A 23,190-nucleotide genomic window follows, 5' to 3' on the forward strand; every position below is an offset into this window, starting at 1 on the left:
AGCGCAGACTCCCCTGTCGTCCAGCGCTGTTTTTGCTCATATTCTACTTGCTATAATTAATAAAATTTTAATTGGATTATGATCCGTTGTGGTCACCATTTATGACATGGTGGTAGAGAAAGGGGGACAATTTCTGCTGCAAATTGGTGGGTTATCACCTATAAGGGAAGGAGAAAAGGAGCCTGAGAAGGCCAGTGGAATGTGATTGTACTGTGGCTTTGGAAAAGGCAAATGGGATCCTATTTGCATCTGGCAAAGGACTTCCACTGGGAAAAAGGAAATGCTGCTGCTGTGAAAGGCCCTGGTGAGATAAAAAATACGGAGTGCAGTTCTGGGCACTCGGGGTGAAGAAATACTCATTCAAGTTGGAAGTGAGAGGCAGAAGTTGGGGATATGGACAGAGCCTTATTTATATAAGCAGAGCCTGTTCCGTCTGACAAAGCAAAGCTTGAAACTGAATCCAGTCACCGCCAAACTTCTGCGGGAAGACGCTCAGTTCTTGCCGTTGGGAAGCGGGGGGAGCGGAGGCACAACCACCGTGTGACTCGCAGCAGGCTGGAGCTGGGGGGGCGGCTCCAGTCCCTCGGAGCACCGCGGGTTCGAGCGCGCCTTTCTGCAGACGCAGGCGGGACGGGCACGTGCTCGCGTGCAGCCAACGCTTGACCCACCTGGACGTTTCTCCGGACGTCCCGGCCCCGCTGGCCGCTGCCGCAGCAGTCTGGATCGGGCGCCGGGGCCGGGAGGGGGTTCCCGGCCCATCCGGGTCCCGCGCCGCTGCTGGCAGCCGCGGCCCCTGCCGGCCTCGCCGCGCTGCCATTGCGCCGCCGCCGCCTTAGCCGGGGGCTTCCGCGCCGGCGCGAAGGGCTGCGCGGTGGCAGCGGGGCCGGGGAGCGGGGGAACCGGCGGCGTGCGCGGCCCCCGGCTGTGCGGCGGGGAGAAGTTGGGGTTCGTTCTGCCAGGACCAAAACCCACCTTTTCATTTTTAAATTATTGTTATTTTTAATCCTGCCTCGTAGTTTAAATATCTCTCCCGTGGAAACCGGACTGGCTTTTGTCAGGGAGTTTTCATAAGCCAAGCAGTGCCAGCCTGCCGTGAAAAGTTTTTCTTCGACAAAGGAAATAGCAGATCAGTTACCGAGCTGGTGGTGTGCTGCGGGAGATGTTCAGCCCCTTGCAGGAGGTGAGGAATAGTTCCTGTTCTCATACACTCGTTAGGAAATTAACGGGAATGGTTGAAGTTGTGGGGTGACTCGAGCCATTCTGTCCCAGGCAGTGACTAATGAAGAAGACCAATTCAGCATGTTTTCTGTATCAGGGCAGAAGAAGGCGCAGCTTGTGTCTCATGAAGCTGACCTTTCTGAGATGTGAAGATCTGTCTCTTTATGCACATTGCTATAGTCCTTTTATAACTATTTAAACCTACTGAAACTGAACAGACAAGCTTTATATTCATGTACACATGGAAATACAGAAATGTACATTTTTACATATATGTTTATATATATATATGTTCTTGCATTCAGAAAAGTCTTACCTAGACAAAAGCAGTTAAGAGGAAGTGAAGAAACAGTGGGAGTAAAGGGAATATGAAAAGTAGGTATGAAGGAGAAGATGGGGGCTGCCAAATTATCCATTCATCAGGATGGGAAAAATGCCATTTCTGAGTTTAGGTTAGCAATTTGGTGTGAATGCAGCTTTAAAAAAGGTGAGTGAATGCTCCCTGTGGACTTGCTGTCAACAGAGGCTGCTGGGACAAATCTAGAAAACCCCTTGTGAATCTGTGCCTTGGTATGGCATAAATAATAGCATCTTCTTCACAAGAAAGTTTGAGTCAGTTATTTCTGACTAATTGTCATTGCTTATATTTTCTGCTAGCAAGGCTGGTCTGCAAAGGAAGTTTACCCAGAGAATTGGAAGCTGTAAGCTGTTGCAGTGGGCCAGCTCTGGTGGGTTACTGACTGTGCTTTGAATCATAGAATACCTGCTTGTCCTATCTCTACAGTCCCTAATGAAGAGTCCCTTTCCGACATCCTTGTAGGCTCCCTTCAGATACTGGAAGGCTGCTGTAGGTCTCCACACAGCCTTCTCTTCTCCAGGCTGAAGAGCCCCAACTTTCTCAGCCTGTCTTCATATAGGAGGTGCTTGAGCCCCCTTATCATCCTCGTGGCCCTCCTCTGGACTTGCTCCAACAGCTCCATGTCCTTCTTATGTTGAGGACACCAGAACTGTACACAATACTCCAAGTGAGGTCTCACAAGAGCAGAGTAGAGGGGCAAGATCACCTCCTTCGACCTGCTGGTCACACTTCTTTTGATGCAGCCCAGGATCCAGTTGGCTTTCTGGACAGCGCTTTCATGCCTTTCGTTGCATATGTTGTCTTTGCATGGTGCTAACTGGTAGTGGCACAGGGACCCCAAATATCCTCAAGACAATTATAATAATGCTGGTCAGGATTATTGGTCAGTTCCAAAGGCACTCCTGAGCTCTCCAGACCCCCTTTCCGTACATTGCTTCTGGTTTTGGCTGTTTGACACGGTTTCTGGGTCTCATTGCATTACTTAACAAGTTTCTAAAAGAAACACCTTGTGACTGGTGCTCCTAGTTCGTATTTAACAAGGTAAAAACAAGGATTAAGCATGAATCCTCAGAAAAATATATGTGATGGGAGCAGATGTGGTGTAGGACTTTGTCAAAAGTCTCTGAACCCCAGAGTTCTGAAGATTTCTCATTTTTAGGTGAATTTTAAATGGAAATGATCAATTTATATTTGTAGTGAAGGCTGGATTATGATAGAGGATTTAAATGTGGTCGGTCTGTATTTTGTATGCTGAATGTATATTTTCTAAATATATAATAGTAGATGATTCTGTCTCTCCTACTGCATAACTAATAGTCTGCCCCATTCTTTTAATCAGAAAAAAATCTTCACTGTGATAACTTTTTATTTTTACCAGAAAAATCACTGATGAAATGGGTATTTTATTTTGTAGAGAGGACTGTAAAGAGAGCTGAGAATGAGATGGGTTTACCGTGAAAGACTTGAAGCTCTTGGCATACACATCATTGACGAGCTGCCGATGAACACAGCATATGCCTCAGAGGATGGATGTGAATGTGGACTGGGACTCTGAGAATAACGTTTGTGACACAGGTGAGAAGCATTCAAATTACTCCCGAAAGACTGCTAAGCAGGTGGGCCACACATCTAGTCTCCAGAAGGAGGAAGACATGAATTACTCAGAGACATGCAGTCCTTGTTGCAACTCTGCTGGACCTTCAGGTAAGCAGGAGCTTCCTGCAGAGTTGCAGTGTGAAGACAAAGAATACTATGAGACCTACTACCAGAAACGAGGTGAGAGTACAGCTGGGGTATTTATTCCCTCCAGTACCAACTCTGACCTGCAGTGTGAAGATAAAGATTTAGAGCACTGTTCCCCTGAGCAGTCTGAGAAACCACAGAGAAGACTACACGCTGAAAACAAAAATACCATTCTTGCTGATGTCTCCCTGGAGCCTGTCCCTGAGGAAGCTTTGCCATATGGTTGCAAGAAGTGTGGTTCCACTTTCCAGGGTATGAGTGAGCTGCAGGAACATAAGCGAACTCACCTTGTGGAAAATTCATACCAGTGTCCCGTCTGTGCCAAAGAGTTCTTCCGTGCCGCAAATTTGCGAATGCACAAGCTCATTCATTCTAGTGAGAGGCCACACAAATGTCCAGAGTGTGACAAGGGTTTCATTCGCACGGCTGATGTCTGGAGGCACTTGCGCAATGTGCACAAGATAGAGCGCTCCATGGTGATCTTGGGAAATGGCATGGCTAGGAACCCATGGTCAGTAGTGCACCGTAACCAACACACTGTTGAGTACAGTGATCAGCCTTGTGCAGAGAACCAAAAGTCTGAGGAGGATGACTGTAAACCTTATTCCTGTCCAACATGTGGCAAAAGTTTTGATAAGCCTAACCTGCTTTCCAAACACAAGGTAATCCACCGACAAGACAAGCCCTATAAGTGTCAGGAGTGTGGCATGGCATTTGTCCAGTTGCTAAGGCTGAAAAGACACCAGCAGACTCACTCTGGGGAGCGCCCCTTCTATTGCGAGGAGTGTGGAGGGACGTTCACCCAACTGGCATCGCTCCAGCGCCATCACCGCATCCATACTGGAGAGAAGCCCTACTCTTGCAATTACTGTGGTCATTCCTTCACTGAGTCAGGTACCCTACGGAGGCATGAGCGCACACACAAATTGGACAAATCATAATTCTTAGTTCATTTGTGATTGTGGTCTCCTTGGTTGCTTCTTACCTGTATGAGGCTTACTTAGTTGGGCTGGAGAAAGCATTCCCACTGCATGCTCTCTGGCCAGTGCAGACCTGCTTCCCAGCAGTGGCTGACAGGGAACACTGCATCACGGGGATCTCTGGAACTTGTACATGGTAGAGATTGCACTTACTGGCTTTAAACTAGCTTTGTACAAAAAAAATAACCTAATTACCACTGAGTAATGAAATGTGAAGCTTGAGAAGACTGAAATCTCTCACAAGTGCTAGTGCTATCTCAATTCGCTGAAGTGACAATGCATCAGCTTGTGCTTTTTGCAAGGATGCATGAGTTATGAGACTTCTCTCTGCAGTCTTGGCCACTGGATAAATTTGCCCTACCTTCTTAAGTGTGATGGCTCTTTGGCACTGGGTTTGGAGATCTGTTGTTGCATGTCTTTGCTAAGTTGGAACAGTCCAGAGTTGTCGCTCTATCTCTTCTCTCCTTGCAATCTCCTGAGTTTTTCTTTCCGTTACTTTTTTTTTTTTTTTTTTGGAGGTGAAGTATTATGTTGGTTATTTAAAAAAAAAGCCCCAAACCCAAACAAACCAAAACCCACAAACAACCACAAATCAGTTCCTTAATAAACTCAGGTTACCATCTGTATGTCATAAATGTTTCTATCTAAGGGAGTACTGATCCCTTACTCACGTTTTTGTGTGATTAGTGAATGTCTGTTTAAAATGGAAAAAACTTTATTTTTGCTATGATGGTGGATGTTCTTGGGGTGAAGGATTTGAATACATTTCTGTCTGGTGGAACTGTGCACTCTAAATCTGTCCAGCTGAGTATTACAGTAGGAAATGTTTCAGAATACGTTTAAAGAGCAGAAGAACAAATTTAAGCCACCTTTGCTACTCATTGCATAGAAATCTTCTTCATTTAAACATTTTCACACGCAGAAGGTTCTCATAACAAAAGGATGTTTTGTGTTCTGTGACATGTCCGAGTACTACCCGAAGTGTCTGCTAGACTCTTCACTTTGGTTTAGATTCAAATGGTTAGTGAAGAAGAATTTCCTTGGAAACTAGCTGAGCAGACTCAGCAGGTGCTGCCAAATACCCCAGGGCTGTAAATTCCAAAGAGGTATGTATTGCCTCAGTTATAGAAGTGGGTTTTTTAACTTTGAAACTTAATAATGGCACTTAATCTTCTGTTAACCACTGTGGTGGATGCATCCAGTTTGTCCTTAAGTTGCCAGCTTAATTTCCTTTCCATGTCAGAAAGCTTTGCTTCCTTTCCTCTGCCAGCTGCCATAATTTCACTAATTTCTTTCTAATGCATTCTGCCTTTTCAGCAGGAAGTTGTACAGCAGAGTGAAAGTAAAGCTTCAGGGTAATGTACCTTTGCATTTACTATTAGGCTATTTAGTGTAAAGTACTGATTGTGCCATTTGTTTGCATATTTCATAGAGTGAAAAATGGCGATGGCTGCTCAGCACCTTCCACCCATGCAACAGCTGAGCAGGCGTTCTACAGTTGTGGCTACTGTTGTGTTTGGTGTGAGGTCCTTGACTCAGATCAAGCTGAACTACTGTGCGCAGCAACGCTGTGGCTTGATTATGAATGGGAGACTAATTCTCTCAGCCTCACTAATGGGTCATTTTAATTTAATTCCTCAAAGAAGTCTCCAGATTATGGAACTGATCTGCATCTCACTTCCTGGGGATGTGTTCTGTTGTCTCTGAAATGATGTACTTTTGTAATGCAGATACCTCTGCTGGGATGACTGGACCCTGTGTACCATATGCGTCCACTACAGCTGTGAGTGAGACTTCTCCAAACTCCCTTCTGCAGGTAGTTTCAGTATGGTTTTAGGTTTCTGAAGGGCTTTTGGTGGGGCTCCTTAGCAAAGGGTCAATCTTATCTGGGAGCTGCTTAGCCTTTCTAAGAGGAAAGATCTTTGCATGTAAAAAGTCCTGGCTGTGGCTAAATGATCTGCAGAGAAAGGTCATCAGTGCTGTTCTGTGGGCACCCTGCTGTTCAACACAATCTGAAGTGACCTGGAGAGAGGGCAGGTAGCAAGGTGACAAAGCCATTCCAGAAGCTACCATGCACTAAGTTTCCACCCTCACCTAAACCCATTTTGAAGTTGTCGGCTACAGTCTCCCCTTTTCAGGATCTCACTTTTTCCCTCAGGTATGCACTGCTCTTGCTGTAGCAGGTCTTAATATCCAATTAAAGTGCACCAATATGTGTACTTTTATGTTGTGTGACTGTTCTGCTTAGACAGTTGTAATTGGGAACATCTAGTTGTTCTGCTTTTTGGTGTAAGCAGTTGGTGGAATTTGTATCTGTAAGAGCATAATGGTGAAAGTGTTTTGAACAAAGGTCTGTTTAATGGGAAGAGTAAATAGTTGATGAAGTGAAAACTACTAGGCTTAACTAAAAGGTTATTAAAAAGATACTTGCCTGGAAGGTTGACTTGCATATAAAGTGCTTGGATGTGTGAAAGGAGTAATTAAAATGTGATGGTTTCTGGGAAAAGCATGTTGAACCTTCTTCAAAGAAACTTCCACTAACTCCTTTGTAAGCTACAGGAAATCGTTTGGAGCATAATTTAACCCAGAGATTGTTACTTCTGCACTTTACTATTTTAATATAAAGGTTTAGAAATGGCCCTGACACTGACAGTGTCAGTCTTAGATGCAGTGTCAGTCTTAGATGCTGATAGTCTACATCAGACATAGCCACTCACAGTATCTAGCTGAAACAGGAAGAGACAGAGTGAGCAAATGTACTTGCTCTACAGCATTTCTTCATTAGAGAGGTTTTGAAATGTGTGGTTTCAGCAGAAGTAATTTTTCTTCGTTCAGAATAGCCAATGTATCTGGTAGCTTGTTTGTGTCTGTAAAGGCCATGGAAGAAGTGGTTCCCTTTGATGCTGTGCTGTGCAAAGGCTCCTTCACAGGCCATCATTGCCAGAGCATTACAGCAAGCACTTGGACAGAAGCATAAGGATGGAGCTCTGAGCAGGGGATCCTGATTGTGCAAGTGCTTTTGATCGCTAGATGGTGTTTATGAACAGTGGAATTGCTCTTTGCTAATTTTCCTGTCTCCTCACTACATTCCTTCTGCCCAACTCATTTCCATCACAGAGGGGCAGAAAGACTGTAGAGTAGTAGCTTTTCCTTTGTGCAAGGTTCTACATTCCACAAGCACGGGCATATTTACCATGCAACACCTTTGTTAATAAAGTAAGAAAACAGTACTGTAGATGCCAAGGACTAGCTGGTGGTTCCAGATCAGTGAGGGCCAGGAGTCTGCAGCACTGGAACTATTTCTTGACTTGGGTTGAGGTACAGGAAGACATCTGTGAGTAGTTGCAAGACCTCATGTCTTGCATCACTTCTGAACATGTGCGGATGCACAGTCCTTGCATGCAGTAGTAGACACGGAAACACACTATCCATCTATACAAATACCTGGATTTGCTCGAGACTACAGCAGCATGTGTGAGCTAAAAGCACAAGAGATTTTCTTGTTCATGTCATACATGAGTAGGTAATATTTATTTCCAGTGTATTCACTTGAGATACAAGAGCAGCTTTAAAATAGCTCCAGGACAGGGGAGTTCATGTAAACAAAAAGAATATCCCCAATTTTAACTACATTATTTCCTTCTCTTTTTGCATACTGTGACACAGCATCCAGTTTGTAATGATCAGACAGTAATCACTGCAAGAGTGAACTATAAAACTAGGTTTCCCCCATGCTTGGCAGCTACAATACTATTACAATACAAGCATATTTATTATAAGCACATTTATATCAGTTACGGATATATTTGCATGCCTGCAGTAGCACTGCATGGCCAAGTGATCTGGGACAAGGGATCAGCTCTTCAGCAGGTTTTTACCACCGTGAAGGGCAGAATAAGAAATCCAGAAGCAACATCCCAGCAATGCTGGACATCCTTCCAAAGTGCAGAGGAGTAGTGCTGCCAGCAATGTTGCTGTAAAGGTCAGACCCACTAAGGCAGCAAGGCGAAGGACCTCTGCTCCTCTCCAAACTGGAAACAAGGACAGCTGTCTTTCTGGATGTGCTTCCTCAAATTGATGTGATTTATTGCGATAGAAGACAGCCAGCTCTGAGCGGGGAAAGGCCCAGCTTGATCTGCTTTGTTCATATGCAAAATGGGGAAGCAATTTGGTGGGCTTTTAGCAATTTCCAGTGCAGAGCCATGCCGTGTGCATTGTGCACTCACCTGTCTGTTGACCTGACTTCCTTTTTGTTTCACAGTTTGCTGTAAATGTTTTTCTGCTTCTTTCATCAGGAAACTTGAGGAAGAGTTTAAAATTACTTTTCTGTCTTGCTTTGTAAAGATTTTACTGGCTGTGTATAGACCTGTAAAACATGACCACCATTCCTGGTAGTGGAAATGATGGAGTCAGCATAGCATGCACCTTCCTTATTCTTCTAGACTGGCCTCCAAACCCTTCCTGGAAGAGCTTGCGTATGGGAGGTTGGACAGGCTGAAGCAGACTCATGTGGACTCTGGAGCAGCACGCACCTTTTACGCTTCTGGGCTTCATCCCTCACCTGCTTACCTTGTGGGGAAAGGGGATGCTCGTCCTCAAACTACGCAGAGCCCTGTTGTCCCTTCCAGAAGGTCAGTGCTAAACACCAGTCCAGGGTATACCAAGCCTCACTCTGCATGAGAGAGACTAAAATCTGGAGATCCTCTGACTTAGGAAACATCAGAAACTTTCCTATGCTCCTGTTGTCTCCTGCAAATGAACCCGGCATTGGGCTGGCATAGTAGGAAGGGTGGAAGGAAGGACCAAGGGAGGAGTGCCTGTGGGTGATGGGCTACAGCGTAAGCCAAGCATGGCTACTGGAGGTAATGACGAGGGCAAGGATGACTTGGGGATCTGTAAAGAAGCATGAGGTTCATGTGAAGAGCATTCTGGGACTTGGATCCTGACCAGACTGGCATCTGGTCAGCAGGCACTTAATAAGTATCACTCTTCTTTTAGCTGATGAGAAAGGTGGAAGGGGCTTTCTGTTTTCTCACACATGCAAGGGCACTTACTGCAATGAAGAGGTTGGCAAAGCATATCTACCGTGTCCCCTGGCCATTCCTCGTCTTTCAGGTCCTATGGGACACTCAGGTAGGGGGTGAATCTTCCTTCCTGAGCACTGTGTTCCATGGAGTTGTGAAAAACAGCTGGGAAGTCCCTTTCCAGGAGTGGCCAGCTGAGCTCTTGGGAGGAGCTGGCAGTGTGAGCCTATCTGCATGAGGATGCTGCTGCTCACCCATCCAGAGAATCATTTCCCCTGCGTGAGAGGCTCAGATGCAGTTGGTACAGCAGTGTAGCTGGTGGAGAAGCAAATGATGCTGGGCAGTAGGACACAGCAAGGGATGGAAGTGCAGCTTCATCACGGAACTGCCCCCAGGCAGTTAATGGAAAGACCCTTCAGGCAAGTGCTACAGACCAGAAAATGAAGGTTTGAGCCCTTCATGTGAATAACTTGAGCAGGGAGATCTGGCTGGCAAAATGTTGTTCGTCATCAAGTGAGGCTGGATAAACCAGGTACCGACCACAAATATGTCTGCCATCATTTGGAAAACCCCTCACTTCTAGCATTTGGGGATGCAGCAAGAGTAGCAATTATCAAGGAAGAAAGAAGAAAGAAAAAAAGGCAAAAAATACTTCTTGCCCTTTTGTTCTTTGCAACAGATGGGTGAAAACTGTATGTTCCCAGCAGTAATTTTTAATTATTTCACCACTGCACATCTCTCTTACACTGCAAGTTAGAAATGTCAGTTTAATTTTCTTTTAATTGCCTCGGCTATCAGGTACCTGAGAGAAACCATTTTTACCAACTGTCTAATCCCTGTTCTTGGTCTCAGAAAGCAGCTTATTGCTGTAGAAACACTCAGTGCTTCAGAAAGCAGCTCTCCTGAGAGGAGGGCAAGGGCTGCAAATATTTTGCCTGTAATTACCCTATCCAACATACTCTGTGTGAAAGGGTTGTGTTCTGCAGCGCTCATCTCATTGGCAGTGAAGGTGGGTTTGGGCTTCAGTTTGGTTTCCTTGCCTATTTCCAGAGGGAATTTAAACTCGGTGTCTATTTGCTTAACCGATGGGGGTGATGGGTTTTCACCGTCCTAGGAAATGTATGTGGCAGCTTTGCACAGCCAGGGCAGGGTGCTCAGCGTTGCTGGGGGGATAGTTCCCATGCTGGCCAAGCTGGGATCCTCCTTTCCTGGAGGGAGAGGGATCAGAAATAAATAATGCATGAGTGACCGAGCTCTCCCTTTCCCCTGTGCTTGATCAGCCTGACCACCTCCTCTTTCCCTGCAAGCTGTGTGTTGGAGGTTCCTTGGTGTGCAGAGGAACTTGCAACCTGGTTTTCCTCTGGCTTTGCGGCTCTCCCTCAACTGCTTGTCTTTAGGATGGGGAAGTCAGGGTTCTTCCATGCTGTGCCAGGGGATACGTGGTCTTTGCGATGGGGCAGGCGAAATGGACACCTCTAAGGCTCCTCTGCCCACAGGGCCATTGCTGTAGAGGACCTGGATTTTGGAGCAGGAAGGAACAACAGGCATGAGGAGCAGAAAGCAATCAGGCAGCTGTTTCTTAATGTAGCTGATTTTGTCTTTGGTCACATTGATTTATGCTTACATCTGATGTCCTTTTCCCTTTTCTCATGGCTACAATGCTTATTTGAAAGCATGGATTTTTATATTCTGCAGTTTTAAACTATTTTCGTGCTTTTCTAAATACAGAACCATCAGGAAACAAAATGCAGACATTATTAATTACAGAGGCCTTGATGCTGTGCCAGGTTTCAGATCCAGTGACTGTTTCTCTTGACAGCTAATGAGCTCACATGTTAGAATGCCAAGCGAGCAGTAGCTGCTTCTTCCATTCCTGGAGGGCCCAGCAGAGAGCTCCACATTAATGCAGAATCACACAGTATTAAAAAATATGGTTTTAATAAAGGTCACCTGGCCACACAGATCATTTCTAGAGAAATAAAAATAGCAAGAGAGTGAGAGTGAGGGTTTGGAGCTGTGATGGTGAAGGTGGGAAAGCTGTCCAGCAGCCCACCCAGCTAGCTCGGCAGAGCAGTTGCCCTGCTAGCAGGGATATGGGCAAGCCAAGTTCCCTCCTGCCCCCAGGCATGGAAGCAGCAGTGCAAACACATTTCTACTCCCCTCTTTTGTGCAGAACATTTAAAGACAATTAAAATCAGACCCTGACAATGAGGTAGATGCAGCCAGCAACAAGTGGGTTTGCTGTTTGTCGGACATGCAGCGCTGAGGCCCCCCAGTGCTCTTTGCAAGCAGGTCAGTGGGCTCTGCCCTGCTCTCCCGTGCATGTATAAAATGTCCCAACGAGCTCATGCTGCACGAGGGGTCTGAAGAGCAACATGTTCCCCATGCTGCTGCAAGGCTGGGGAGGTGGGTGGAGGAGGGCATGCTTCTCAGGAAGACAAAGCCTGTTGCAAACCCCAGCAGAGAAAGGGAGAAGCCCCATTCCTCTCCCTAGCAGGAGGTGCAGTGTCTTTGAATGCTGAATTCCCGTTTGGATGCAGCTCTACTAGTGTCCCCCAACACCCTTGCTCAGAGGCTGCCTAATAGTTTGGAGCCAGCTGGCTGAGCCTGAGCAAGCCTGCTGCTTACAGAGACAGCACTTGTGAGCATTGGGAAATGCCAATGCTGCTTTCATCTATTTCTTTGCTCCCCAAGAGGAAGGCTATGGGCAATAGTGTACGGGCTGTCCAGCCTGCTGCAGTCCACTGCTGTGGAGGGGCAGGAGAGCACCTGCAGGAAAGCTGCTTACGGACACATCACAAGGGTGAACCCGTTTCCCTGAAGCCACTTTCCAAAGACAGTCATCTACCCTCAGTCTGCAAGGTGATGCCAGGAACATCTGGAGATCTCACTGCAGAAGGGGACAGTGCCCGGTGGTCTCTTGCCTGTTTCTTCTCTGGAACCCCCCATCAATATCGCTCCCCATCACCCTCAGGCCTGCCTGCCTTCCCACAGCTGCACATGGCAGAGCCTTACCTTGATGGGGCAGTCAGCCTGGCAGGAGCAGCCCGCGGGCCCCTGCATGGGAGATGAGAGCATCCCATGCAAGTCTGCCAGTGTCTGGCTCACCTGTTAGTGTACAGCGGAGCAGCTGCAGAGCCTCTGGAGGTGCAGCTTCTTTCCTCCCCCCAGCCTTGCTGCCTGCATCGAAGAAAGCAGCCTGGGAAATGCAGCAGGGCTGCCCTACCTGCCTGTCCCGCCTGCTCGAGTTATGCCTCCTGGTGCACCTACCAGGAGAGTTTTGCCTGCTCCTGGCTTTTAGATGCTATTTCCACTTCTGCCAGGAAGAGCCCAAGCACCAGTAAAGCTCACTGGGTGCTTTTCCTCCCAGGACTTCATGCTATGACCTTCAATTTGTCCCCGGTGCATTGTGCTTAATCCCTGTTTTCCTTCCTCTTCAGGATGTATTTCTCACCATCTAGTTGTTCCTTGGCCACCATGCGAGTGGTTTCTCCCTCCCTGCAAGTCCACTGTGTGTTTCCGTCTCTGGTGTGGGAGCTTTCCTGCAGGAATATTTTCTCCCCATTTCTCTTATTGCCTGTCTCTCACACACTGCTTAGCTTTCACTTCCTCATGCTGAGTGTTTCTGTGTCCTCTCTGACATCAAAATCAAACCTTTCACTTTGTTTTGAGATGCTCACTTTGTAGGCAGTCTCAGCACTGAGGACTCTCTGCCTACAGTTGTTTTATTTGGAATTAGCAGAAATTAAATCCCCCAAAGTCCTGGCAATATTTCAACAAAAATGCTACAGAGCAGCCTTCAGACTTGCACTGCTGATCAGGGCTTTGCACGTGCAAATATGGGAATATGATCCTGTTGTCAGGAACTGGGGGAGCATGTGAGAAGGGGTGCTTACCCCTAGGCTGCACTTGGAGCATCTTGAAGATGATCCACTGCACAGTACCACTAGCAAGGTGGATGCATGACAAAGCCATTGCCATCCCACTGTCTGCTCCCTGGGTGCTTGTTTCCTCTGTTTTTTGTATTTTGGACTATGTGCATGCAGTAAATGAGAGCATGTGTCCTGGAGACAGCTCTAGATCCAGTAACTCAAAGGAATTAATGTTGTGGTGCCCACAGGAAACCAGAGACATATAAACCCATTTCCTTCTGGAGTCATGGCCAACTGGGCCATGAGGTTGCTGCTGTGTGACGGTGTACATGAGCACCCATAAGCAGGCTGCCTCAGCAGGGCACCATTGCTTGTCTATGAAACTATTATTTATTGCGGGGATGTGATATAAATGAACTGGCTTCCCAAACAGTAATCTCCATACGTTAGCATCCCTGCACCCAGTAGTCTGAAATGCTCCTCCTAACAGTTTTATTCCCATGCTCCTTCTCATGTAGCCTCCTTTTGCACTGAAGCAAACCACACCGTACCAGCAAAAAGCATTTGCCATGTCTTGTCAGCATCTCTGTGAAGCAGAGAGGTTTAGCTTGGGTTGGGGAACAGAGGTAGGATTTGAACTCACAGGGAAGCTACCACTGCGTGCAGACTGGGGATGGTTTAAAGACCAGAGGGCAGGAGAAAGTTATGGGAAGAGATCTGCAGAGGTTGGAGGCAGGTTCAGCTCATTATGGTGAGAGGAGCATCACCACTGGGGCCACCTGAGGCTTGTTCACAAGCTACAAAGAGAGCAGGGACCAGGGCTGGAGCTCCCTCTCTAACACAGGTTGCTGAAAGTAGTGCTGGGCTGGTATGGTCCTATGGTGACCCTGGCATTGTTGGTTTCCTTCCAGCCATGCTGGTGGCGAGGGAGCCTTCCCTATGCACAGTGCTTTCCCTGCCCAGGGCAGGTATGCTGAAAGAAAAAGAAATCCTGTGGAAGAAAAAGGTAATTTTGATGAATATCACTCTCCCCTTCAGACTCTTGAAATGGGGGATAAATGTTGTCAGGGAAAAATACAATAAACTGTTCTCCCTGCTCAGGTCTGTGAGTAACGTGTTCTCCTGGGCTGGTTTCTCACTGCAGCAGAGCTCTGTGCTGAAGATGCAGCCAAGAAAAAGCCTTATGAGATGCCACATACTAAGAAAGTGCAGTCATACGACCTGGGTGAGAAAACGGTGATTTCAGAAGAAAAAGATGTCACAAAATCTATAGCACACAGGTAAGTGCATTTTTTAAAATAATTTTTTCTTTGTGAAGTGCTTCCTTTATCTTTGCAGTCCCTGGACTGATCTGACACCCACCCAATATTTTCCTTGGTTACCAGCATTAGGTTAAGGGATAAACACCATGTTGCCTGCCCACAGAGGAGCGATGGTGCCAGCAACTGAGGAGATTGAGTTCTGGGGCAGCTACTGAGCAGGCTGTGTGTTTGAGGCCACATGGATGTAAAACATAGGAAATAATACTGCAGTATTTAGCAATAGCACAGCAAATCTCAGTGCCATACCTGATAGGAGGGGAAGGTGATTCTGCTCTCAGACAAGCCTGATTTCATTCATTCACACTGTTCCTCATGACTGTGTGCATACCATAGGCGTGTGGCCAAGTGTCTTGTCCAGCAGCCAGTGTGTGTCTGGTGGTCTGTCCAGGATGCGGACAAGGGACACCGGCTCCCAGCTTCCCTCAAGTCTCCCAGGCCACAGATAGGTTGGTGGTCCTGTGCTGCTTTTGGCTGTGCATTTCTGCACCTGTTAGGACCTGACAGCAATGTGACCTCAGACACCTTAGTTAATCTCAGCATTCAGGAGTATGAGTGTTAACGATCTCTTGTGATAACTCACTGCAACCCTAAAGTGGAGGTGACAGATGCACTTGTTAGATTTGTGCTCGTTGTTAACAGGAGACATATTTATCCCCATGGAGGAAAGCATTTTCTCTTGTCTGGAGATGGAGAAACACTTCAAAATTAGATTTTATTTTTAATTCATGACTACTTTAGTACCGACACTCCTGCTCTGTCCAAGGTCCTCTCTTGTTTCCAACTTCTGCCATGGCAGCCAACCTACAAAGCAAGAACCCTCAGTCCAGGGGCTGGGTTCCACATCTTGGATAACTTCTCTTTTTTGAGTGTATTGTTCAGCACTTGATTGTCTTAGATCCTACCAGTGAATTTCAAAGCAGAGACATCAGCCTACTAGGCCTGCTGGGCTTGGCTGGTCCTCAAGCACACTCTGTATTTTGGCAGGTCCCACTTTAGTGGATCCAACTGCTGTTCAAATATAAAGGAGGAATCAATAATAAGGATCTCATCCATTCACACTTCAGCTCTCCTCAGCCCTCGCTGCTTTCTGAGTAAAGATTAGGATTCCTCACATGCAACCACTTTCCACCTCCTACAACAGCAATTACACAAATCCTTCTGCACTCCTTCCCCCTCTTGCATCAATGCTGGTAGCTGTTCACCCCCAACATTCTCCACCAGTTAATGCAAGAAACTGGTGTATGCTATTTCCTACAGAAGCACTGCTGTGTTTGTAAGTTCCTGTAGGAAGTCATCTAGACCCCTACAGAGGTCTCATCATGTGATGCTTCTTATTAACTTTAAGCCAGGCTTTGGAGATAGTCCCCAGCATCATGTAAGTAACTGGGAAGGGAAATCCCCATTTCTCCTGTTTTTGCCTGCAGTGACCTCCAGCAATGTGCTACCATGCCATCTTCTGTAATCTTGTCCCTCTCAAAGATCAGAACAACCATCAGCCTTTGTCTGTGTTGGTGACCTGTAAACCCAGGCCTGCTTGTGGCAAACCTCAGGTGGGTAATCTCAATTATAAACTGCACAGCCTCTTTGAAAAGATCATTTAAAAGCATTTAACAAGTATAGCTGGAAGACCAATTCCTTCTCTAAAGATTAAACTGAAGTGCAGATAATTACTGCTACTCTTCTCCCTTTGGTGGCATCTTTTACTTTAGGCTGTAGAAACAGTATGTAGGTGCTTTAAAGTTTAAAATAAGCAAATATATCTCGCTGTGGCTGTAAGTTAAACATCTTTATGTTTCCAGATGAAGAACCCAAGGCAGAAGAGGTGGAGGTGTGTGTTCCTGCTCAGCAGGTGAGTCACCAGCAGAGCTGAGGGCAGCACTCCGTGCCAGGACCTTGCTACACAGCAGCTGAGTGGTGAGGCTGGTACTTGCAAGCTGGGCTGTCAGCAGGGGACATGGCCCTAGTTTGGGACACTGCTCTGCCATCCCTGTGCTGCTGTGCAGTTGCATGTTCATTAGCTGCAAACCAGTATACCAGCCATGTACGAAGTCCCTGAGTAGGGTAGACCTGGAGGTGCTGGTGGGACTGAAGCACAGCTGCCTTGCGCTCTTCGCTGCCGGGCTGGAGCTGTGTGCTCTGTGCTGCCCACAGGGTTTGATGCCAGTGGGGCACCTGTGAAAAGCAGCTCGCTGTGAGGATGGTGGCATGGGTGCTGCCCCAGTACTTGTGGCACTCCCTGATGGAGGGTCCCCACAGGGACAGTCGCCTGCAAGTGGAGATGGAGGAGAGCCAGGCCTGGGTGGCAGAGGCAGGCTGGCATGTCCTGCTGAGCAGCAGGCAGCAGATGGCAATGTCGCCCTGCAAGAACCGCAGGCAGAGAAGCAGGCAGGCAGGGATGCAGGTAGGTGCTTGCTGTGCTGACAGCTTGGAGGCAGTAGACAAAGTGACCCCCTCTGCAGTGGGTCCAGCTTCTTTAGCAGAAGCTGGAGAGTTTCAAACAGTGTTGGGTACCTAGTAGAGGTGCTGCTTGGCTCCAGGCTAGCTTAGCTGCCTGCTCTCTGTGACCACCCAGGTGGAAGAGGCAGGTAAGGGAGCAGGCAGGGACACCTTTTCTGCCCTCCCATCCTGCCCAGCAGAGACCAGGTGGTCACAGTTGGAGTAGCCACAAAATGTGAAATAGCCCAGGCTGGCTCTTGCCGGGGCCTTGAGGGGGGTATGATTTTTGACATCTGGAGAAACTTAGATGCCTGTGAATAGGTGCTGGGAACACTGGAACTGGTCAGCTATTGTTTTTAGCACTGGGGTGAAGCTGCTCCACAGCTGAGCCTTGGTAAAACCTTGGCATGGCTGGGACATGAGCTTCAACGGGGTGTTGTGCCTCCTCTCCCCAGCTCACCTGGTGCCAGTGGGTACCTTCTGGGTGCAGCAGGGTGGGGGGCCTGGATGGCTGCATCTCCTCCCTGAGCTCAGGGCTTGGGATGGAAAGCTGGGTTGTTCCCTGTAGCTGTTGCTGACTGGCTTAGCCATGTCTTGGGGCCGTCCGAGAGCTGTACCCTGGGGACCTTGTGCTGCTGTGCACTCTCTATCTGATGGGAGGAGAGCCAGTGCTGAAAGTGTTTTCTTCTCCTTTTCTCTGAGTGGCTCCTTCTCATCTTTTATCAGGAAGGACTGCTGAGCTCAGGGAAATCGGAGAGTTTGCCTGCTCAGGGCAGGCTCCTGAGGAGTGGCTGTGGGTTTTGCTGACTCCCCCAGGCTAACAACATGCTGGCAGTACAAAACATCAGTGGTACAGAACACGGGGCAGGCATCAGATGGGAGCTCCTGGGTGTTGCTGCTGCAAGTAACATCAGCTGCCAAGGTACCTCATTGCAGGCCTGTGAAGGAGAGGCCAGAAGGTACTACGAAAAGATTTTCAGTTGTCAAAGGGTGTACTATGGGTCCCCTAGGCCTCTCCACTGCCTGGCTCCAGCGCATGTCATCTAGGTTTGGACCAAGCTATTCCCCAGGGAGCAAGGCACTGAACTGCACTTTCTGGGTCCATCCTCCTCTCCCCAAATAGGAATGCTTCAGATTGGCATGGGGCCATGCTGGTGCTTAAAACCCAACTAATTTCTTCCAGCTGAGCACTCCTGATTCAGCATTTCTCCTGCCAGCACTTTACAGTGAGTGTGAGATAGCAAGAACATACTGTGCTCAGAGGGGTGGTGGTTGTCCCAGCTGGGTATCTCCTGATTAGGTGCTGTATAGAGATACCAGCTGTGCGCTCTCAGCATGTCAGGGCCAGAGGTGGGGTTTGGCAAAAGGGTATGTGGGTCATGGAAGCAGGGATAGGTCCTCGTGGTGCCCCTGCCACCAACCCTCAGCTGTATCCCTGGTTCCATGATAAAAGATGTGAGCACTTTGGAAAGTGTTGGTTTTGCAACGCTCCTTACAAAAAACAAGGCTTTATGCCACAAGGCATCAGGTCTGTGTGGCCTGACCCTAATTTCTTCCTCTTAGGAGAATTTGTGTGGCACTGTATTCTCTTTTTGCTTTACCTGAAGCATGGCATTGTTCTCATCCGTTAGAGGCCAGGCTCTGCTGCAGTAGTGGCTGTGTTTTGGGGAAGGAGGAGTGTCCTGGTCTGATACATCCATGAAACACTGCCAATGGTGCTCATGAGAGAGAGATCAGACTAAATGAGAGGTCCTGAGAGAGGCACTGAGGTTTTCGGGCTGGGCTCTGTGTTGATGCTGTGTGTGATTTCATGTGCTCCTCCTCTCTAAAGTTTTGCTTTGGTTTACAGGAGAGACTTGACTTTTCGCATTAGCGCTTAGCTGTGACACTTGTCTCAGCTGAAGAACAAGGAGACTGAGGCATAGTATGAAGGTGCAGAGGTCTTTTCTGTCCAAGAAGATGGTAAGTGTTGTATGTTACATGTGGGACTGATGGCAGAGAGGGGGCATGGATATCCAGAGAAGGGGACTGGCAGCGCTAGAAAAGCCATGGCTAGAAATGAGGAGGAAGGAAACTCTGCCTTGGAATCAAGTGCAAAACTGAGCCAGATCCTTCTCCACTTGCTTTGTGTCCTGATCATCTAGAAGTCCTGGAAAAATTAATGGAGAGGGGAAAGCAATCAAAACTTGAATGCATTGCATGTTGGTGGTAATCTTCCCCTGCAGAGGAGATAAGGAATATGCAGTCTTTGCAGTCAGGGGAAGGAGACAATTTCAGTCCGCGACCAGGAGATGACTATCTACCTGGACATTGCTTGTGCCACGTAAACCTGTTGGGGGTGAGACTGCTGCCAATGTTATAAACTTCTATCATTCTCCAGGTGCTAATAGGCTTTTATCTCTTAAAGTGAATTTTATTAACTAGGAGTAGACTTTGCTGCCTGTATTGTGGCCTATAAACCTCACTTGAGGTTCTTCAAATGAATCGGAGAGGGTTTGACAGGGTGGAGGAAAATTAAAACAAAGTGGTTTCTTCCAGTGTGAGATGCTGTGAGCTGTGGGTGTCCTGCCAGCCCCATGGCTGGGCACTGCTTCAGGAGCAATTCTAGGTTTGCTCCAGTGAGATGGTGAAGATACGGAGTGGTCTTGGGGCTGTGCCAAGCTCTTCTGCGCTGGAGCAAACTAAGTCCATCACACCTGCAGGACCTCAGTGGGGCTCTACCAGCTTCAGCCAAACAAGTCTCCCGTGCTGACTCCTTGTCCCTTAATGCTCTGTTGGTCTTGCGAGGCTGTCCCCCTCCCAAGGAAAGCATTGCTCAAGCCTAGTGGGACTGCAGAGGATAGTGAAGATGTCCTGGTTTCTTTGGGTAGCTATAACCTGCAGGTGTGGAGTTGGCTGATGGGATGACATGGGCCTTTTGTACCAGCTTGGCTTCTCAAACAGCTGCTCCCAGAGCTGTCATTAATGGCAATTTATCAGCAGAGAGAAATGTACTGTCTCTGCCTTGCTCACAAAATACTAGCAGGGAGGCTGGAGGCTTGCCTGCTCATTCAGAAGTTTTCAAAGATGCTGAGCCCTGCCTGCTGCTCCCTCCTGCATCACCCTCGATGGCCAGATCAGCAGAGGGCACTCCATGTCCATGCTTGATCCACTTGAGAAGAGAGGGAAGGTCCTCTCCTGCTCCAGGGCCAGAGGAGGCATGGACCAGCAGCATTTGCTTTCTGACTACCAGGCCTCTCTTCTAGCTCCCTACCAAAGAGCCCTGGGCTGCGGGGCCACTTTCCTGATGGAAAGATCAGGTTTGATGAAGGAAATCATTAAGCACTCAGTGAAACGACAGGCAAATTTGGATCAAACAGCAGGAAATTTGCTCTCCAGCAGCACAGAAGAGCCATGCTGTGGAAAGCTCTGGTCTGGCAGGAGGTCATCCAAGACAAACAGGGAGCTGCCTTCTGGGGTGGACTGGCCAACTGGCAGGATGGGCAAGAGCCAGGGATCTGGGCAGGCGAAGCTGTAAAAGCAGTGTGGCTTTGTGCTCTGCTGAGGTCACCACAGGCAGTAAGGGAGGAGCTCCCACTCTGCCCACAGTCTGAAGGACAGTAACCCCAGCCCATGCAGGGAACAGAAGGAGCCTTTCCCACCATAGCCTGAGGCAGTCTTTTTTTTTTTTCCCCATACCAGAACAGGATATTTAGCAGTCTGAGTGGCATCAGCATGGTCCCAGCCAGGTTTGCTGCGCGCCACGTCCTCCTTGGTGAGGTGGGCTGGGGGCCAGTGTTTGGAGACAGGCTTTGGGCTCTTTCATTAAGAATATTTGTGTACAAACGTAGAGAGAAATGCTCCAAAGGCAATGTTCCTATGATGCCCATGGAATTGCCTTCTTGCTGAACAGGGAGCTAGATGCTGCCTTTTGCATTGCTGTAGCACTGCAGGTTTTGTTGCAGCAGTGACTTCTCAGTGGAGGTCTGTGCCTGAAGAGTCGGGAGTAAAGGTTAAAGGCTCATGGACTTTCTCAGATGGCATGTCCCTTTCGTGGGGCAGGAGGAGAGAGTGATTGAACTGTGGTGTGTTTCCTCTCCAGTTTCTTCCCTGGTTGAAATCTGTATTGTGTGAGAGCTCTTGCCCTTGGATAGTGATTTGGCAGCACTTGGATGACCACCCCATAAACCTCACCTGTCTGACTGGTTTCTGCAGGGCAGAAGTTAAAGCTGAAACAGTGGTGAACCTCAACAGGAGAGAAGGCTTGTGCATCTCCAGGCAGTACCTGTGGTTTGAGCAAGCCAAAGGCTTCACTCAAATGTAAGCTGATGTATTTCTAGCCAGTAGAGGTGATGGCTTCCTGGGAACTTGCCTGCGAGTTCAAGAGAGTCTTTATCAAGAACTTTATCAAGAGAGTGAAGGTGATTTTCCAGACTTGTTGATATAGCTTGTGTGTAGGCTTTCCAGGATGCTGCAATCTCAGCTATTGCCCTTTGACAGCAGCAAAGATAAAGATACATAAACCTCCTGCCCAAGGAAGCTCCCTCCTCCTCTTGCACCACTTCCTTGAGATTAGCATGCAGTCTGCTGCTTCATGGCCTGAGGCTCTATCCCCAGAAGTAGCAACTAGGGTTTCACATACAGCCCTAATCACCTATGAAAGTACTCTCTGACTTGCTTCTCCTCAACCACTTGGAGCAAGAGCTTGTGTGAAGGTGTCTGAGCTCCACACAAGTGTGAGAAAGCATCAGGGTGGAGCTGGCTGATCTGCTCTGACACTGCAAGCAAGAGGGATGGATCTCGTTTAGACAACCTAAACAAGTAGCTGTTGCCTAGAGTTAAAGAAAGCAAGCTGAGTTAAAACCATGTTCCCTGGCACGATATTGCCTGAAACAACAGTGTGTTTATGTAAGACTGTAAAAAAGAGCCAGGAAAGTCTGCCAGCCTAGCCGTGAATGTCCTGGTGAACCTCCCAAAGCCCATAGCTGTGGTCTCAGCTAGCTCCGTTTGGCAAGACTGGACCCAAAAGGGAGAGAGGTCTGTAAGTGGGACCAGCTGGGGAGTTTGAGGTTGCACAGACCTGGCATGAGAAGGGCCTATGGCAGTGCTAGTGAGCAAAGAGGGAAGGGGAGGTGAGCTTTCTCCTATTTTTCCTAATATCCAATCTGAACCTCCCCTGGTGCAATTTGAAGCCATTTCCTCTTAGTCTATCACTTGTTACTTGGGAGAAGAGTCTAACATCCACCTTGTTACAACCTCCTTTCAGGTAGCTGTAGAGAGCAAGAAGTTCTTCCCTGAGCCTCTTTTACAGACTAAACAACCCCAGTTCTCTTAGCTGTTCCTCATCAGACTTGTGCTCTAAGCCCTTCACCAGCTTCATTGCCCTTCTCTGGACCCGCTCCAGCACTTCAGTATCTTTCTTGTAGAGAGGGGCCCAGAACTGAACATAGGATTCAAGGTGTGGCCTCACCATTGCCAAGTACAGGGAGATGATCACTTCCCTGGCCCTGCTGGACGTACTATTGCTGATACAAGCCAAGATGTTGTTGGTCTTCTTGGCTGCCTGGGCACAAGCTGCTCATGTGCAGCTGGCTATTGACCAACACCCCCAGGTCCTTTTCCTCCCAGCACCCTTCCAGGCACTCTTCCCCAAGCCTTATAGCATTGCATGGGGTTGCTGTGGCCCAAGCACAGGACCCAGCCCCGAGCCTTGTTGAACTTCATACAATTAGCCTCAGCCTATCGATCTAGCCTGTCCAGAGCCTTCTATAGAGCCTCCCTTTCCCTCATGCTGACCAATGCTCCCACCCAACTTGGTGTCATCTGCAGACTTACCGAGGGTGCACCCAATCCCCTCATCCAGATCACTGATGAAGATACTAAACAGAACTGGAACCAATACTGAGCGCTGGAGAGCACCACTTGAGACTGGCCACCAACTGGATTTAAATTCATTCACCGCCACTCTTTGGCCTCAGCCATCCACAGCTCATTCCCCACAGTTCCTCCTGGGAGAGGGAGCTGGGCTTGCCAGCTTGCTGTCAGGATGCAGTTTCAGAGGCTTTCCTCAGATGAAGTGTTAGGAAAAGTCCTGGACTGTTGGGCTTAAGAGTCCTTGGGCTGATGAATGCAGATGAAACCTCTGTTCACCACAGGCAATCTGCTGGTACAAGTGCTTCCAGACACGAGTTGTGCTTTGTTGTGGAAACAGTTTGGGTTTGGGCTATTTTGTGTCCAGTGGTCCCCTTAGGAGACTGC

At 48.1% G+C, this 23,190-nt stretch overlaps 1 protein-coding gene across 16 annotated transcripts in view; it reads left to right on the forward strand.

The window, feature by feature from the left end:
- The first annotated feature begins 743 nt into the window (after positions 1-743).
- LOC115611870 (zinc finger protein 235-like) overlaps positions 744-23,190 on the forward strand; it is a 41,190-nt gene continuing 18,743 nt past the window's right edge. For 8 of the 16 annotated variants that reach the window (XR_003992727.2, XR_003992725.2, XR_003992733.2 and 5 more), the window contains exons 1-8: positions 744-1,180; positions 2,991-4,213; positions 6,030-6,115; positions 8,742-8,930; positions 14,340-14,475; positions 16,317-16,366; positions 17,680-17,912; positions 18,803-18,915. Coding sequence is in view for 1 of the 16 variants with exons in the window: in XM_030495470.2 (XP_030351330.1) it covers positions 3,091-4,213; positions 6,030-6,115; positions 8,742-8,930; positions 14,340-14,435 (1,494 nt within the window). In the remaining 15 variants the exon portion in view is untranslated. Of the gene's footprint in view, positions 1,181-1,878; positions 1,947-2,990; positions 4,214-6,029; positions 6,116-8,741; positions 8,931-14,339; positions 14,476-15,941; positions 16,068-16,316; positions 16,367-17,679; positions 17,913-18,802; positions 18,916-21,034; positions 21,113-21,147; positions 21,192-23,190 lie in introns of those variants that run through there. The other 8 variants (XR_003992726.2, XR_003992737.2, XR_003992736.2 and 5 more) reach the window with 8 other exon arrangements.

Source organism: Strigops habroptila, chromosome 8 (assembly GCF_004027225.2).
Source record: "Strigops habroptila isolate Jane chromosome 8, bStrHab1.2.pri, whole genome shotgun sequence".
Taxonomy (NCBI): Eukaryota; Metazoa; Chordata; class Aves; order Psittaciformes; family Psittacidae; genus Strigops; species Strigops habroptila.